The sequence below is a fragment of the Ovis canadensis genome, chromosome X (genome assembly GCF_042477335.2).
Source record: "Ovis canadensis isolate MfBH-ARS-UI-01 breed Bighorn chromosome X, ARS-UI_OviCan_v2, whole genome shotgun sequence".
NCBI lineage: Eukaryota > Metazoa > Chordata > Mammalia > Artiodactyla > Bovidae > Ovis > Ovis canadensis.
Window position 1 is genome coordinate 131,937,749 of NC_091727.1, and position 18,246 is coordinate 131,955,994.

General features: G+C 42.5%; 1 protein-coding gene across 6 annotated transcripts in view; it reads right to left on the reverse strand.

Moving 5' to 3' along the window:
* Nucleotides 1–8,709: 8,709 nt before the first annotated feature.
* The window catches only part of SLC25A53 (solute carrier family 25 member 53), a 57,588-nt gene continuing 48,051 nt past the window's right edge, over nucleotides 8,710–18,246 (reverse strand). For all 6 annotated transcript variants that reach the window (XM_070291001.1, XM_070290999.1, XM_070291004.1 and 3 more), the window contains one exon: nucleotides 8,710–11,289. In XM_070291001.1, the coding sequence (XP_070147102.1) occupies nucleotides 10,338–11,289 (952 nt within the window). In that variant the 3' untranslated portion in view covers nucleotides 8,710–10,337. The remainder of the gene's footprint in view (nucleotides 11,290–18,246) is intronic.

Genomic DNA, 18,246 nt, shown 5'->3' on the forward strand with positions numbered 1-18,246 from the left:
TTGAGCATTCTTTGGCATTGCCTTTCTTAGAGATTGGAATGAAAACTGACCTTTTCCAGTCCTGTGGCCACTGCTGAATTTTCCAAATTTGCTGACATATTGAGTGCAGCACTTTCAACCTCACTAGACACTGCCAAATGCTAATTACATCTATTTACACACACGTCAGCTGTAGAAGTGTCTCCATTTCCCCCAATTTCCTGCAGGTAAGTATCTTGAAATTTCTTTTTTTTTTACCAGTCTAAGACGTGAAAATGAACATCTCCCTAATGTTGAACCTGCCTTTCCCATATCATTTCTTTGGGTGAGCATCTCTTTGTAGGTTTTTCTGAACAAACATACTTCCTCTTCTTTGAATTATCTTTTGATGTCCTTTACTCATTTTTCTTTTGTCTTCGTTTTAAAAATAATTTTATTGATTTATTTTTGTATTTATTTGGAGGGCTGCACTGGGTTTTAGTTGCTGCATACAGGTTTTTCTCTCACTGTGGCAAGCAGGGCCTACTCTCTAGTTGCAGTGCACAGGCTCCTCATTGCAGTGGGTTCTCTTGGGTAGCACAGGCTCTAGAGCCCATGGGCTTTAGTAATTTCAGTTCCCTGGCTTTAGAGCACAGGCTCAATAGTTGTGGCACATGGGCTTAGTTGCTCCGCAGCATGTAAGGATCTTCCTGGACCAAGCATTGAACATGTGTCTCCTGCATTTTAGGCAGATTCTTTACCACTGAACCACCAGGGAAACCCCTGTTTGTCTTCTTAATATTGCTTCTCATGGGTACTTTACATATTTTATATTCTAATTATTGGCCTGTAACATATTTTGAAAAATTTCTCTGTATTCCAAGAAATTTTTTTCTGCATTCCTATTTTGTTGGTTTTGTTTATAAGCCAGCCTTATTTGGTTTACAATAAGTGTAGCTTAAACAAACTTGTTTGAGTTTCTCTACTCAAACATGCAACTCTACTGGTGAGAAAGTATACTATTAAGCAGGTTTTCAAAGGGTTTTTACTGAAGTATAACACACATACAGAAAATGGACATATCTTAACTGTATATCTTGATGAATATTCACAAAATGAAGACACACATAAAATCAGTCCCCAGATCAAGACCATTCTGTATCAGTCCTTTCTCCACTCTTTTGCAGTGCAACATCCTTCATAAATCAATTTTCTGTATAAAGAAGGTGAAAGTGAAAGTCTCTCAGTTGTGTTCAACTCTTTGTGACCCAATGGACTATAAAGTCCATGGAATTCTCCAGGCCGAAATACTGGAGTGGGTAGCCTTTCCCTTCTCCAGGGTATCTTCCCAACCCAGGAATTGAACCCAGGTCTCCCACATTGCAGGCAGGTTCTTTACCAGCTGAGCCACAGGGGAAGCCCAATAATACTAGAGTGGGTAGCCTATCCCTTCTCCAGCAGATCTTCCTGAGCCAGGAATAGAACTGGTGTCTCCTGCATTGCAGGTGGATTCTTTACAACTGAGCTGTCAGGGAAACCAAGTTTTCTGTATATGCCTTTTGAATTTTGTAATCAATTTTCAAGTTCCACAAAAAAAATGGTCTTGTTAATATTAATATTTTGATTGGAGTGTTACTGGGCTTATGGATTAATCTGAGGTGAATTGCTAACTTTTGGGGGGTTTCCCAAGTCATACTAGTGGTAAAGAACCTGGCTGCCAATGCAGGAGACATAGAGACTTGGGTTTGATCCCTGGGTGGGGAAGATCCCCTGAAGGAAGGCATGGCAATCCAGTCCATTATTCTTGCCTGGAGAATCTCATGGACAGAGGAGCCTGATGGGTTACATTCCATAGGATCACAAAGAGTCAGACAGGACTGAAGCGACTTAGCACACATGCATGCTAACTTATTGACATGAAGTCTTCCCATGTAAAAATGCAATAGTGTTTGGGAGAAAATAATCCTCCGTGGTCCCTTTGTATCCCTGTATTTTCTTGCTGAGTATGCCAAAATACAATCCTTGAAGCTTGTTTTTCTGAGCCATTTCTCAGGGTTATGTTTGCAATGAGGGATGAGGAAATACCTCCCCATAGAAAAAGAGCAGGCTTGCTTTTACTTTCTATAAAATCAGTGGAACCTCCAAACTCATTGTTCCTCTCCTGTAATGGAATCCAGTATGTGTTCAGCGTCCTTCATATCCTCCTTGTGGGACTTGGTTAGGAGGGTGGCGGGTATTAGGGATAGACACAAATCATCATGAGCTCTGGTTACTGCTTTTATTGTCAATAATAGTGTACATCCATGGCGGATTCATGTTGATGTATGGCAAAACCAATACAATAAAGTAATTAGCCTCCAATTAAAATAAATAAATTTATATTAAACAATTATAATAAAGCCCTTTGTCTCTCACCCAAGATTCTCATGTCTTATGCCAGAATCCGTGGAACTAGAGCAGCCTAATATCTTAGATTGTGTATAGGTAAAATCCCATACTCTATATAGGTCTTACTAAGTTTATTTCTTTACTTTCAGATATTTTTGAAATGTCCTTTAGTACAATTTTATGTTTTTATGTGTAATGGTTCATCTTTGTTAGCTATCTTTTTAGCTGCCTTTTAGATTTGGGGGCTACTGTGAAAGGGTTATTTTCAAACTGAATTTTCTAATTGATTGTTGAATTCTACATCTTTTTTTATACATCACTAGTGTAGCTATGGCACCCCACTCCAGTACTCTTGCCTGGAAAATCCCATGGATGGAGGAGCCTGATGGGCTGCAGTCCATGGGGTCACTAAGAGTCGGACACAGCTGAGCGACTTCACTTTGACTTTTCACTTTCCTGCATTGGAGAAGGAAATGGCAACCCACTCCAGTGTTCTTGCCTGGAGAATCCCAGGGATGGGGGAGCCTGGTGGGCTGCCATCTATGGGGTCGCACAGAGTCGGACACGACTGAAGTGACTTAGCAGCAGCAGCAGCAGTGTAGCTATTCATATTGCTGCTGTTCAGTCACTAAGTCCTGTCTGACTCTCTATGACCCCATGGACTGCAGCATTCCACGCTTCCCTATCCTTCACTATATCCCAGAGTTTGCTCAAACTTATGTCCATTGAGTTGGTGATGTCCTCCAACCATCTCATCCTCTGTTGCCCCCTTCTCCTCCTGCCCTCAGTTTTTCCTAGCATCAGGGTCTTTTCCAAGAACTCAGATCTTTGCATCAGGTGGCCAAAATATTGGAGCTTCAGCTTCAGCATCAGTCCTTCCAATGATGATATGGGGAGGGTGGTGGGAGGGGGGTTCAGGATTGGGAGCTCATGTATACTCGTGGTGGATTCCTGTCAATGTATGGCAAAACCAATACAGTATTGTAAAGTAAAAAAAAAAAAAAAAAAAAAACCTGAAAACAGCTCAAATGCCCACAAAGTAAGGATTGATCTACTAAATCACAGTACACAACAGAATATTACATAGCCATTAAAACTGAGGTTGCTGTGTATTTATTATCTGGCATGGAGAAAATTGTATTTTGGTTTGTACATTGAAATAAGAGTCTAAAGGAACCTAGACCAGCACATTCGTGTAGTAACAGTGTGTTTGGGTCTGGGAGTTTGGATTACAGCAGTTGGTTTCTATGTTGTATATTTCTATATTGGAGTTGCTAGAATGAATCTATATTTCTTTTGCAAGCAGAGAAAACAATAAAAATATTATTTTATAAAAAAAATCAATAATCACTTGATATCCTAATGTAAAAATACATGAATAAAACTATTAAAAGAAAAAAAAGAATATTCAGGGTTGGTTTCCTTTAGGATTGACTGGTTTGATCTCCTTGCTATCCAAGGGACTCTCAAAAGTTTTCTCTAGCACCACAGTTCAAAAGCATCAATTCTTTAGTGCTAAGCCTTCTTTATGGTCCAACTCTCACATCTGTACATGATTTTATAGATATATAATAAAGAGGAAATGAGGAAAATATATATACACATTCCCTTATTTTCTGGTAAAATAGGGTGCCTGCTGTCAAAGAATTTATAAAATGTGAAGAAGATAGACACATCCACAGACTGTTCCCATTAAGAAAGTAATGTTATGCATCAAGGCAGAGATGTAGACAAAGTACTATGGAAGCAGGGGCAATTCAATGTGATTTGGAGGATTGTGGAAGTTCTCATATCACATCAGGTATTTATGTTGGGCCTCAGAAGGTAATCAGCATCTAGACTGGTACAGATGGAAATCAGGGAAAGGGAGATGACTTCTCATACCATACCTGGCATTCAGACATCCACAATTTAGCCCTAATCTAGCTTTCTAAACCCAGATGCTAAATCCTCCAGGAAATAAGAGCTAGTCTCTCATCTGCTAACCCTCTTCCAAACTCAAAATGTTTTGCGTTCCCACCATATTGCTTTGCATTATAACACACTGATTGAAGCAGAAGATTTAGAGTCAGATGATTCTGCCCCAGGCTCTAACTTACTGACTATGAGATCTTGGGCAAATAAAAACTAGTAATGGTGCTTATCTCATGGGATTGTGTGATAGATTAAATAATTATTGTAAAGCTTTGGTATAGTACCTGGCACAGAGTATACATTCAATTTACATTAATTCTTATGAATGATAACTCTATTTTATCCATCCCTCTGGTATTAGCTATCAGGTTAACCAAAACACACTTATTGTGTATCCACAATGTGTAATAGATTGTATTCGGTATCATGGAGAACACAAAGATGAAAAAGACACTTTCTCTGCCCACAGTGACCTGTCAAGTAAAGGATATAAAATACGTAAAAATAATCATGAGGCAAGGCAATTTAGAAAAAATGGAAACAGTATCAGATTTTATTTTCCTGGGCTCCAAAATCACTGCAGATGGTGACTGCAGCCATGAAGTTAAAAGGTGCTTGTTCCTTGGAAGGAAAACTATGACAAATCTACAGTATGCCAAAATATGACAGCGTATTAAAAAGCAGAGATATCACTTTGCCAACAAAGGTCTGTATAGTCAAAGCGATGGTTTTTCCAGTGGTCATGTACTGATGTGAGAGTTGGCCCATAAAGAAGGCTAAGTGCCAAAGAATTGATGCTTTTGAACTGTGGCGTTGGAAAAGAGTCTCGAGTCCCTTGGACTGCAAGGAGATCAAACCAGTCAATCCTAAAGGAAATCAACCCTGAATATTCATTGAAAGTGTTGATACTGAAGCTCCAATGCTTTGGCCACCTGATACGAAGAGTTGTCTCATTTGAAAAGACCCTGATGCTGGGAAAGATTGAGGGCAGGAGGAGAAGGGGACGACAGAGGATAGACGGTTGGATGGCATCATGACTCAATGGACATGAATGTGGGTAAACTCCGTGAGTTGGTGATGGACAGGGAGGCCTTGTGTGCTGCAGTCCATGGGGTAGCAAAGAGTTGGACATGACTGAGCGACTGAACTGAACTGAACTGAACTGAAAAGTAAATTTATTTTAGAAAAATGAAATAACTAGAACTACTTGCAGCAATGTGGATGAATCTCACAAATAACATGAAAGGTGTGCATGTATGCTTAGTCTTGTCCAACTCTTTGCAACCCCATGGATTGTAGCTGGCCTGACTGTAGCCATTTGTCCATGGGATTCTCCAGGCAAGAATACTGGAATGAGTTGCCATTTTCCTCTTCCAAGGTATCTTCCCAAATGAGGGATCAAACCCACGTCTTTTGAGTCTCCTGCGTCGGCAGATGGATTCTTTACCACTGTGCCACCTGGGAAGCTAGTCACAATTCCAAGTACATAAAGTTTGAATACCTGTAAAATAAAACTGCTTTGTTTGGGGATGCTTATATGGAATGTTAGGGAACCACTGACCGAAACTGCCTGCCCTGGCCAGGCAGGATAACAACCACTTGCATGAGTTATCTCGTATCAGGAGGTCCTGATAAGAAGCCCAGAACTGACAAGCTACCGCCAGCTGGAAGAATTCAGGAGGGGCCAAAAGGAGAGAGGAGACACTAGCCCATAATATGTCCTGCCAACCTCCCAGAAACCTTCTTTCTGGAATCCATCTTGGCCGAGAGATGCACGTGCCACCAGGAAGGATCTTGAATCAGACCAAATATAGGCACGGGCAAGACGGTTGGCCAGAGACAACCAGGAAATTAACTCCATTACCATAAATCCTGAGATTTTGAGCCACGTGGTAGAGCAGTTCTCCCAGGTTCCCTTTCCCTGCTTCTGTCCACGTGGGCACCCCTTGCCAATAAAGCCTTTCGCTTTGTCAGTACATGTGTCTCCTTGGACAATTCCTTTTCAACTGTTAGACAAGAGCCCACTCTTGGGCCCTGGAAGGGGTTCCCCTCCCAGTGACAGGAAGGTAAATCTATAAAGAAAAGTAAAGAAATGATATCATATTTGTCAGCATAGGAGTTATCTCTAGGATGCGTGGAGGAATGGCATCAGCGAGGGGCTTGGAGTGCAGGAGGAATAGTGGGGTTATCAAGATGTTGAATTTCTTGTCTTGGGTGGTCATTACATGTGCAGTAACTTTATAAATGTTCTTCTAACTGGTAATTCTATTCTGAATGCTTCTCTTTTCCTAGTGAGAGAGAAAGTAAGGTCATGAACTGGGACTGAGGGTGAAGGAGGAAGCATTGAAGATTTGAGGAAAAGAAAGACAAAGAGAAGTTGGAAAGGGAACAGAACAGGGAACTACAGTATTTTCACCTTATTCTTTAGGAAAACTTTTCACTTTTTTCCTGAATTATCATGCTGTTTGTCTCCTACATACCATTATTAAATTAACTTTACTACACTATATGCGGTTATCTCAAACACATAAATTACAATGCTATTAATGTTTAAAAATAAATGTTAAAAGCAAAACTGTCTTAATAAACCATATAATTGTGATAATAGTTGTAATACATTAGTTACTTATTATTTCACTTTGAGCTTTAGGAAACTACAGTAGTTTATATTTAGACCAAAATACGCAGAGTTCATACAGGAATTTTTATCCTTTTACCTTTTTATACCAAGTAGCTTTAGTGTTAAATTTTTTATAAGTTTTAAACAGACATAGGTATTTATTATCTCCTTATTTTATTGATCTTAAATCCAGAAGCAATTTTTAAATGTCAGAAAACAATATTAATACCACAAAACTAAATATTGATATTTAAAACTACTATAAAGCTATTACACTCTCAAATTTTACTCAGAAGATTTAAATGGGAAAAGTTGATCAGCCTATGTGTTTTTAATATAATTTTATTTGTTTATTTATTGGATGTGCTGGGTCTTCATTGCTGCAAGGGCTTTTGTCTAGTTTCTGAGAGTGGGGCTACTCCCTAGTTGCAGTGCACGGGCTTCTCACTGCAGTGGCCTCTCGTTGCAGAGCACGGGCTCTAGGGTACACGGGCTCAGTAGTTGTGGCTTCCAGGCTCCAGAGCACTGGCTTAATAGTGGTGTCGCATAGGCTTAGTGGCTCCGTGGTATGTGGGATCTTCCAGGACCAGGGGTTGAACTGGGGTCTCCTGCATTGGCAGGCAGATTCTTTCCCACTGAGCCACCAGGGAAGCCCAGCCTCTGTAATTTTAAAATTTTATATGAACCGATTTGTAAAAATAAATTATTTCAATTATAACATGCTTTAGTTGTAAATTCATGTTTATAATTGCATAACTTCAAGTATTAGCATACATAATGAAAATGTAAAATTTTTAAAAAGACAAACATAGTAAATTTAAATAATTACCACTAATGTAGCTTTAAAATCTGCTGTGAGCTTTCATTTAGTCAATAATAACTGTGCCAGTGTCATAAAGCCCTCAGTCTTTTTAAAAGAATTTGAATGTACAAATATTGAATCTAGAAATATTAAAAATTGCAACTCAGTTCAGCAAAAAATATCATGTGTGTGGAGAGAATGAGTGCTCAAGTAATAAAGCAAATGGTGTAAAATGTTAATAGTAGGTGATTTGGGATAAAGGGTATATGAGTGCTCTTTGAACTCTATTTATGTTGGCAGCTTTTCTAGAAGCTTGAACTTATTTCTAAATAAGTTAAAATGAAGGAACAGACATGGACTGACATAGTGACATAAGTGAAAATGGACAGTGTGCTTAGAAATAAATGTGGGGGAGTACCATATTTTATCTTGACTAAAAAAGTGGGAGAGTACCATAGTTTATCCTCTTCTTTTCAGCTTATAAACTGAAGTCATTATCTAAATAATGGTTTTTTGTATTCTGAGAGCTAGCCTTTAAGTAGAACCAACTGCTCTTCTACTTTTCCTTCCCTGGTGCAGACTCTGTGCTCCCTGTCACTGAATCTACAAGCAGAGTACTGACCCACCACATCCAGGTCTGCAGAGGGATCAGACATGGGAATGCAACTGCAGCAATTCTGGACCAGCCATTTTTTGTTGACCTTGCTGGCAAATGCTTTCTGATCTCATAATGCTTACAGCCATGTCTTTAACTTCTCTGATATTCCGTGAGGAATCCCCACAGCCAGGATCTATAGTCGGATCATTATAAATGACAATTTTGGTTTGGTAAGGAAGGAGGTGCATGTAGAGATCATTACATGATATCATCTAGAAGGGAAAAACTGCAATGTATGTCACCTTGGAAATCCTCAAAATTCCAGAGTGAAAAATAAATATTGGGCCATTAGGCAATGTCTCTGTGAATTTCAGATCCAAAGTGTTGCCAATAACAAACATGCCACCAATAACACAAACTCATCAAATGTCCCAGTTGAAAATCACTTTTACTTATTGTTGGTATTATTATCGTCATCAGCATCATTATCATTAGCACAAAACTAAATCCACTAATAAAACAAAAATCACACCCTAAAGGCAGATGTCTTCATGACAATGAATCAATAACATTATCTTCATGTACAAGGGATAGCACCCTGAGGATTAAGACCATATCACAGCTTGATAATCAATTCAATAATTCAGCCAACATTATTGAGCACCTAGGCACAATGGGAGATTTAAAAACATATACAAGAATCCCTGCTTTCAAGGAGTTTTACAGTCTAGTAGGAGGTATTGAAGAACATCAAGAACAGAGGACCACATGAGTTCAGTGACATAATGGAATCAGTGCCACGTATGAAGTGTAATTGGAGAGAGAAATCACAAGAGATTAACATCACATTCACTTAGGGGCAATCACATTCAGTAAGGGCAATCACATTCAGTAGGGGCAATCAGAAGAGGCTCCTTAGAGAAGGTGGCATCTGAGCTGGGCTTTGAGGAACTGGAAGGATTTTGGTGGACTGGCATGTAGAGAACAGGTGTTGGAGGCGGAGAAGACAGAGTGGGCCAAAGCATGGCTATGGGTGGGAAAGTTAGTGGCATGTCTGAGGAGAGAACAATACTCCAGTTTGGCTAGGGTATGGGATCTGTGTAAGTGGGAATGGTGTGATAATATGCTACAAATTTTATGGGGGCCATATTTTGAATGGCTTTAAATGACAGGCTACAATTTCAGATCTTTAACTTATGTCACAGTAATTATATTTATCCATGGCAATAAAATATGCAATTATTGATGAAGAGATATAGTCATTTCAGTTCCAGATTTCTTAGGGAAACTCAAGTGGTTGCTAGGCAATGTTATTGACTTGCTATCAGAAATGTCCCAGCGTGTAACACCAATCCAATAGTAGAATTTTCTATTCTGCATGTAACTAAACTTCTTCCCTCAAAGTCTATTCTTTGCATCCATCCAGGGACCACACTTCTTCCCATTCCCACCAGCTCTTGTGGCATCTGATCAGTTGAGGCAAGTCTAATTCAGGATTTCCAGCCACAACCAGTACCCTGAAACTAGCACCTACAACTTTGAAAAGGGAGAGTGCTGGTGGCAGGGGTAGTGAACAGTGTCATGAAAACGTAGCCATCTGAAAAGTCTCTGGAATCCCCATACCAAGAGTCAAGCTTAGTTCTCTGAAACTGGAATTCCTGGTCCTCCACTCAGTTTGGCCCAGAAGACAACTGGAGGGGTCCCAGAACTCACAGTGTCTGATTAAGGTCATCTTTTAGAGTTTCCTCTTAACGTCAGCAAATTCCTTAAAGGAATGATATTTCATGCAGGTGACATGTTACTTAAAGCCTTCCTGGGTCTGCTTGAAGCTGTGGATAAACAGGGGTGAATTTCTTTTTATAACCAAGGAACTCTGTTGGGTTTTGTCTTTACACAGTAGGCTGGTAGTTGGAACCTTCTTGAGTGTACTGACAGTTGAAAGATTTTGAAGAATAGTTGTATTAGGTGACCAAGCCAAAGAAGTAAGCTATTTAAGCCACCCCAGGAAGGCTTAGAATAACAAGTTGCCATGGCCACACCACACTGCCTGCAGCCGGTCAGTCTTTCAGCTCTTTCCTGGAATGATACTTCCTCTGCAGGAAGTCATGGATAGCAGTAGTGAGGCCCCAGGTTACACTGGACCTTAGGATGACCAGGGAACCTCCCCGGTAAATCAGAAATACCTTTCGGCCCCGAGTGTCCCACACATCCTGGATAGAGGCCCATAAGCTTGGCATGCTCTGCCAGCCAATGTGGGACTGCATATTGGCAACCAGCACAATCAGAGGATACAGAACTAGGCAGGTGATTGTTCCATTGACACTCCCAGACACCAAGGCAGGAACCCAGTGGGGCAGGCCTTGCTCTGCCAAGCTATTCTGGATGGGATCCTTGAAGGAGAAATACAGAGCACTCCCCAGGCTGTTCCTGAGAAGGACAGGCCAGAAACCGCGATAGTAACCCTGCGACAGCCGGCCCCAAAGCCCATAAGAGTGAAATTCCTTGAGAATGCTGAACGTGCTGGGAAAGCGAGCTTGCTTGCGACCATCCTGGAGCACATTTTGCACCCTCTCAAAGGGGCTAAGTGCCACAGCCTCCACCACACCAGACATAAGCCCTGCAGCCCAGCGGTTCCCCAGGGAGTGTGGCCCATCAGGGGAGAGAAAACACAGCATGCTATCGTAAGTCCCAAACAGCAGAGTCCCTTGCAATGTCTTGGAGAGAAGAGGTGGATAGATTCCCCGGTAGAAGTATTGAGGGCCTTCATGCCAAAGCTGCCGCACAGCCTCTGACACCGCCACAGCATGGATCTGTTGCCGGAACACAACCTTATAGATAGGAAAGGTCAGAAAAGTAGACATAAAGTTGGAAACGGCACCAAGGGCGTAGGCGTGGGAGTGCCAGCTTCTCTTTCCTGCAGCCTCTTTTCGTGTCCAGTGCTGAAGCTCCTTCCCGGCAGAGTGGTTTTGTTCCCCCATGCTGAAGATACCTGGGTGCAGATGGGAGAAACTGGCAAGAGTGGAAAAAAAGAAGTTAGACTGACCAATGAAGTCTTTTGGCAAGCATCTTCATTGCTTAGTTATAAACAGAGGCTCAAGAAACTCTGCTCTAAAGAAACAAGTAATTCTCTGGGCCCTTTTCTGAGAAATATGTACACTCTTAAGAAAGAATTCCTCCACCTTACATTAAAACAAAGGCAATTAGTTTAGCTGAACACAGTCGCCTCTAGGGTGTTTTTCTGACCCAGCAAATTTTCTCATATTCAAAGAAGGTTGAAGAATGAAGAAAATAAAATTAGTGAAGTAGGGCTCCCCATCCTTACTGCATTCACCATATGAAACTTTGCATTTGATAAACTGCTAAAATAATAAGTTGCTCTTCCCATTCCAAAAAGTGGCACTATCTTGTACAGGCAGAAAGGCATTCAAAGGTTGTAGTCCAGTACTTTCTCTAAAAGATGGTAGTAAATTTAGGGAGCAGGGAAGCTCCTTGCTTCTTTTTTTGTAGATTCTTGATGGAGTGCTAGCTGTTTCATGGCAACACCCCGCTCCCCTCTCCCAATTGAGGAACAGAAAGAGTAACTATTCCTGGAAGTTTAGCAAGAAAAGACTCCATACATGACAGTTTCTGAGCTTAACCTTGTAGACCTGTTGCTGTATTAACAGTGCAGGTGTTCTCAATGTACAGGCTATTGACATTTGGGGCCAGATAATTCTTCATCACAGGTGCCCACCCTGTGTGTCGTATGATGTTTAGTGGTATCCTATGGCACAAGTTGTGACCTACCCAGTTATAGCAAGAGGAGGCAACCCACTCCAGTATTCTTGCCTGGAGAATCCCCAGGGACAGAGGAGCCTGGTGAGCTACAGTCCACGGGGTGGCAAAGAGTCGGACATGACTGAGTGACTAAGCACAGCACAGCACAGCTATAACAAACAAAAATACCTAAGGACAGTACCTTATGTCCTTGGGGTGACGGAAGAAGATAAAATTGCCCTGCTTTAGAGCCACTATACTAGAGGGAAGAGGCTGTGAAAAGATTCCAAGCTATTGCTCCTACCTGGGAGTAGTCTGGGAGCAGATGGAGTAGTATGAAAGGTAACTGGGAAGCCAGGGCCCATGAAAAAATTTTGGGTGATCTGAGAACCTGAGGGAGTTGTCAGGAAGGAACTAGGGGTGAGAGGACAGGGTGTGCGGCTTGGGAATGGTGTGTGGAGAGGAACAGGAAGTGGTGTGGTGGGGAAGAGGGGGAGAGGGGCACAGGGTGCCATGACTGGGCATCAGACTCACATTTAGGTGGACAGGAAGCCTGGTAGAAACTGCAGACCCAGAGGTTTCACACGGAACCCTGGGCTGTGTAGTCCCTAGAAGCGAGGGCTATTGGAGCTCTAGTTACACTAGCCCATCTGATAGGGACAAAGGGGTCACCAGGCTGAGGAACTGGGGGTGGGCTAGAAGCCAGGCCCGGCAAGAAGCCCACTGCAGCCTTCCCTGGGCTGCCGCACTCAAGAACTTGCCTTGAAGTGCTTCGCCTTCCAGAATGACCCCCATAAGCTTCTCCCTAGCTTCTTGCTCCTGCTCCATCCACAGTCTACTATCTGACCTTACAACCACACCCCTCTCAAGCCACAGTCTGTCTAAGGGGAGGGAGTAGAGGCTCAGCCTCCTGTACTCTGCCACCAGCCCTCCCCTACTCTCAGCAGTTCGCAGGCCCTTAAGCCTCACCTCCTTAACCCTCATGGCCAAGAGGCTGGGAAGGCTCCTCTGTTTTGGACCCTTTAGCTGAGAACTGGCCAGGAGCACAGGCTCAAGAGGCCCACTCCTTGCTTCCTTCCAGGGCACTCCTGGGCCCATGGTAGCCCCCTCCATGTCTCAGGAGCCAAAGTGGACCCCTCTCCTTGGAAGGGAGCTCTAATCAGGCCCCCAAAGCCACAGGGGAGCCCAAAATTACCCAGCTATCCTACCAAGGATTTCTCTCCAAGTTTTATCTGCATCTGCATAAGGATGGGTGGTAAGGGAAGCGTTTGTCCCCTCTTCTATCTCAGAATGCAGTAATGTTCCACTTCCTCCCCACCTTTTCCTGAGTAACCTGTAAACATGTGTTGCTTGACTGTAAGGCAGGCTGATTTAGCAGAAAGAAAACTGGGCTAGAATTTGGCAGACCACAATTCTCAGTGCCAGTTCTCTTTTCAACTTCTTGTGTGACCTTTAGAAATATATTAACATCTTGGAGCCTCAAGCATCTCAATTATGAAATGAGCAGACACTGAGGGGTAGGGTCGGGGGGATGCTCTCTAGGCATCCTCATACTGTGCATGTGGCAGGGGGTTGATGGAGAGGAATTCAGGCCAATATTTGATAGAGGAATTGTGCTTTTCCATCCCTGGTTCCTTCTGTTTTGACCAGTCTTTTTCAGGGATTAAAAGTGAACAATAATTTAGAAACACCTTACCTGAAATATCTGTCATAATTTTATAAATCTAACTCATCCTGTTTTATGGGGGAGAGGGAGTCAATTTTTCTCCCATGTATTTCCCTGTTAAAATGCCAGCCTTTGGAAGCAGACAGTCCTGAGTCTGAATTCTGCCTCCACCATTTGCTTAGTTGTATGACCTTAGGCAAGACACTTCACTCAGTCTCAATTTCTTTGGCTACAGACGAGGGACAAGAGACCTCCCTCAAAAGGTTGTTGTAAAAAATAAATAATAATAAAAAAAAAGGTTGTTGTAAAGAATAACAAAATGACATAAAGTGGTTGACCATCCATGGCATGGTGGCCTCAGCCAACTGTATTTTTTTTAAAGATGTTTCCCCACCTCACACCTATGTGGATGCTGCACATGCTCCTGCAGCACACTCAGAACCATTTAAAGTGGTATGGTGGGACAAATCCAGTGTTCACATGGGAGGCGAGGAAGACCTTTCTTCTGTGAATGCAAAGGTGTTATAAAAGAGGGAGGAGGGAGGGGGGTTCAGGATGGAGAACACGTGTATACCTGTGGCAGATTCATGTTGATGTATGGCAAAACCAATACAGTATTGTAAAGTAATTAACCTCCAATTAAAATAAATAAATTTATATTTAAAAAAATTAAAAAAGCAATCCTGGACAGCCTGGCCCCTTACACAAGAATTCCAAAGTAGGGGCCTCAGAACAAGCCTGGAGTCAGCCTAGAGCAGTTGCCCCCGGGCCCTGTGATGTATCTCCTATGTTTATAACCTTGTAAGATGGGTGGAAAGGATTCCAGACTCCTCTGGATTGTCTAGCCCAGATGCACAGCCTGCATGATCACGCCAGGATCCAGCCCTATATGTGTCCATTCATTCCAGGCATCCCTCTGCCAGTCCTTTGGTCTGCTCACAAACACATATCAATCACTGTGGGTAAGTCACTGTGAAGTAGGGGTGAACAGGACTTGGTACCAGCCCTGGAGGGCTTGGGAATCTAGTGAGGGAGACAGGTCAACCACTAGCTAAACTATACTGGAAGGCAAAACAAAGCTTATGCTAATCAAGGACAGAGCAGAACATAAGAGCAATATATTTCACCTAGCATAGGGAAATATCCAGGGGGTCTTCCCAACCCAGGGATCGAACCCAGGTCTCCCGCATTGCAGGTAGATTCTTTACCAGCTGAGCCACAAGGGAAGTCCAAGAATACTGGAGTGGGTAGCCTATCTCTTCTCCAAAGGATCTTCCTGACCCAGGAATCAAACCAGGGTCTCCTGCATTGCAGGCAGATTCTTTATCAACTGAGCCATCAGGGAAGCCTCTTGATGTAAGTGAAAGAGGAGAGTGAAAAAGCTGGCTTAAAATTCAGCATTCAAAAAATGAAGATCATGACATCTGGTCCCAACACTTCATGGCAAATAGATGGGGAAACAGTGAGAGACTTTATTTTCTTGGGCTCCAAAATCACTACAAATGGTGACTGCAGCCATGAAATTAAAAGATGCTTTCTCCTTGGAATAAAAGCTATGACAAACCTAGATAGCATATTAAAAAGCAGAGACATCACTTTGCTGACAAAGGCCCATATAGTCAAAAGCTATGGCTTTTCTAATAGTCATGTATGGATGTGAGAGTTGAACCATAAAGAAAGCTGAGCACTGAAGAGTTGATGCTTTTGAACTGTGGTGTTGGAGAAGACTCTTGAGAGTCCCTTGGACTGCTAGGAGATCAAAGCAGTCAATCCTAAAGGAAATCAGTCCGGAATAGTCATCAGAAGGACTGATGCTGAAGCTGAAACTCCAATATTTTGGCCACCTGATGTGAAGAACTGACTCACTGGAAAAGATCCTGATGCTGAGAAAGATTGAAGGCAGGAGGAGAAGGGGATGACAGAGGATGAGATGGTTGGATGGCATCACTGACTTGCTGCACATGAGTTTGAGCAAGCTCTGGGAGTTGGTGATGGACAGGGAGGCCTGGCATGCCGCAGACCATGGAGTCACAAAGAGTTGGACATGACTGAGTGATGAACTGACTGACTGAGCATAGGGAGCAGTCTAAAATTTCTCTGAGAGGTGGCATCTGACTTGATTCTTGACCCACATGCAGGTTCTGGTTAGAGAAGGAGCGAGGGCAGGAGTTCTAGGCTGAGGAAGCGGCCTAAAGCACAGATGCCTAAAAGCATGAGTCGCACCCGGTTCTGGATGCAGGCTGAGGGAAGGAGAGAGATCTGCGGCTGACAGAGAAAGTCAGTTTATAATGAGGGCCTTATTTGTTTGCCCCACTGCAGTGTATTATAGCATAAAGATACAGGCTGTAGAATCAGATAGCCCTGGGTTTGAATTTCACTGCTCCACTTCCTAGCTTTATGACCTTGGCCAAGTCTCTTCCACTCTCTGAACCTCAGGTACCCTTACCTGTAAAATGATTGTCATGAAGCTTGCATGAGATGAAGTATACAAAATACTTAGTCAAAATACTTAGTATGGTACCCAGTATACAAGTTGATCTATACATTATATTAGTAGTTGTATTTTAAAAATGAGATCCCAGGAATATAGGTAAGATGACAACATTGCTCTAAAGGCCGAAATCAGTCTAATAAACTGGGTCATCTGCAGAGTGCATTTTAAATTGTTTGTTGGAAATGAACCTATCTATGAAACAGAGAGAATCAAGGATATAGAAAACAGACTGGTAGGTGCCAAGAGGGAAGGAGTTGGGGAAGGGATGGAGTGGGAGGTTGGAGTTAGCACATGTAAGCTTTTATATATAGTATGGATAAACAACAAAGTCCTACTGTATGCTGCTAAGTCACTTCAGTAATGTCTGACTCTGTGCGACCCCATAGACGGCAGCCCACCAGGCTCCCCCATCCCTGGGATTCTCCAGGCAAGAACACTGGAGTGGGTTGCCATTTCCTTCTCCAATGCATGCAAATGAAAACCGAAAGTGAAGTCACTCAGTCGTGCCGGACTCTCAGTGACCTCATGGACTGCAGCCTATCAGGCTCCTCCATTCATGGGATTTTCCAGGCAAGAGTACTGGAGTGGGGTGCCATCACCTTCTCTGGTCCTACTGTATATAGCACTGATAACTCTATTCAGTATCCTATGAAAAAATATAATGGAAAAGAATATTAAAAGAATGTGCATATATATATATATACATATATATACACACACACATATATATATATACATATACATACATACATACATACATACATACATACATATATATATATATGTTTGTGTGTGTATCAGGAGGGCCTAGAGGAGCTATCCCATGTTGAAGGTCAGGAACGGTGGTGGTAAGGAGATACCCCTCCTCCAAGCTAAGGAGTAGTGGCTGTGTTTTGCTGGAGCAGCTGTGAAGAGATACCCCACGCCCAAGGTAAGAGAAACCCAAGTAAGATGGAAGGTGTTGCAAGAGGGCATCAGAGGGCAGACACACTGAAACCATACTCACAGAAAACTAGTCAATCTAATCACACTAGGACCACAGCCTTGTCTAACTCAATGAAACCAAGCCATGCCCGCGGGTCATGGTGGAGAGGTCTGACAGAATGTGGTCCACTGGAGAAGGGAATGGCAAGCCACTTCAGTATTCTTGCCTTGAGAACCCCATGAACAGTATGAAAAGGCAAAATGATAGGATACCAAAAGAGGAACTCCCCAGGTCATTAGGTGCCCAATATGCTACTGGAGATCAGTGGAGAAATAACTCCAGAAAGAATGAAGGGATGGAGCCAAAGCAAAAACAATACCCAGTTGTGGATGTGACTGGTGATAGAAGCAAGATCCAATGCTGTAAAGAGCAATATTGTATAGGAACCTGGAATGTCAGGTCTATGAATCAAGGCAAATTGGAAGTGGTCAAACAAGAGACGGCAAGGGTGAACGTCAACATTCTAGGAATCAGCAAACTAAGATGGACTGGAATGGGTGAATTTAACTCAGATGACCATTATATCTACTACGGCGGGCAGGAATCCCTCAGAAGAAATGGAGTATCCATCATGGTCAACAAAAGAGTCCGAAATGCAGTACTTGGATGCAATCTCAAAAACAACAGAATGATCTCTGTTTGTCTCCAAGGCAAACCATTCAGTATCACAGTTATTCAAGTCTATGCCCCAACCAGTAATGCTGAAGAAGCTGAAGTTGAACGGTTTTATGAAGACCTACAAGACCTTTTAGAACTAACACCCAAAAAAGATGTCCTTTTCATTATAGGGGACTGGAATGCAAAAGTAGGAAGTCAAGAAACACCTGGAGTAACAGGCAAATTTGGCCTTGGAATGTGGAATGAAGCAGGGCAAAGACTAATAGAGTTTTGCCAAGAAAATGCACTGGTCATAGCAAACACCCTCTTCCAACAACACAAGAGAAGACTCTACACATGGACATCACCAGATGGTCAACACCGAAATCAGATTGATTATATTCTTTGCAGCCAAAGATGGAGAAGCTCTATACAGTCAACAAAAACAAGACCAGGAGCTGACTGTGG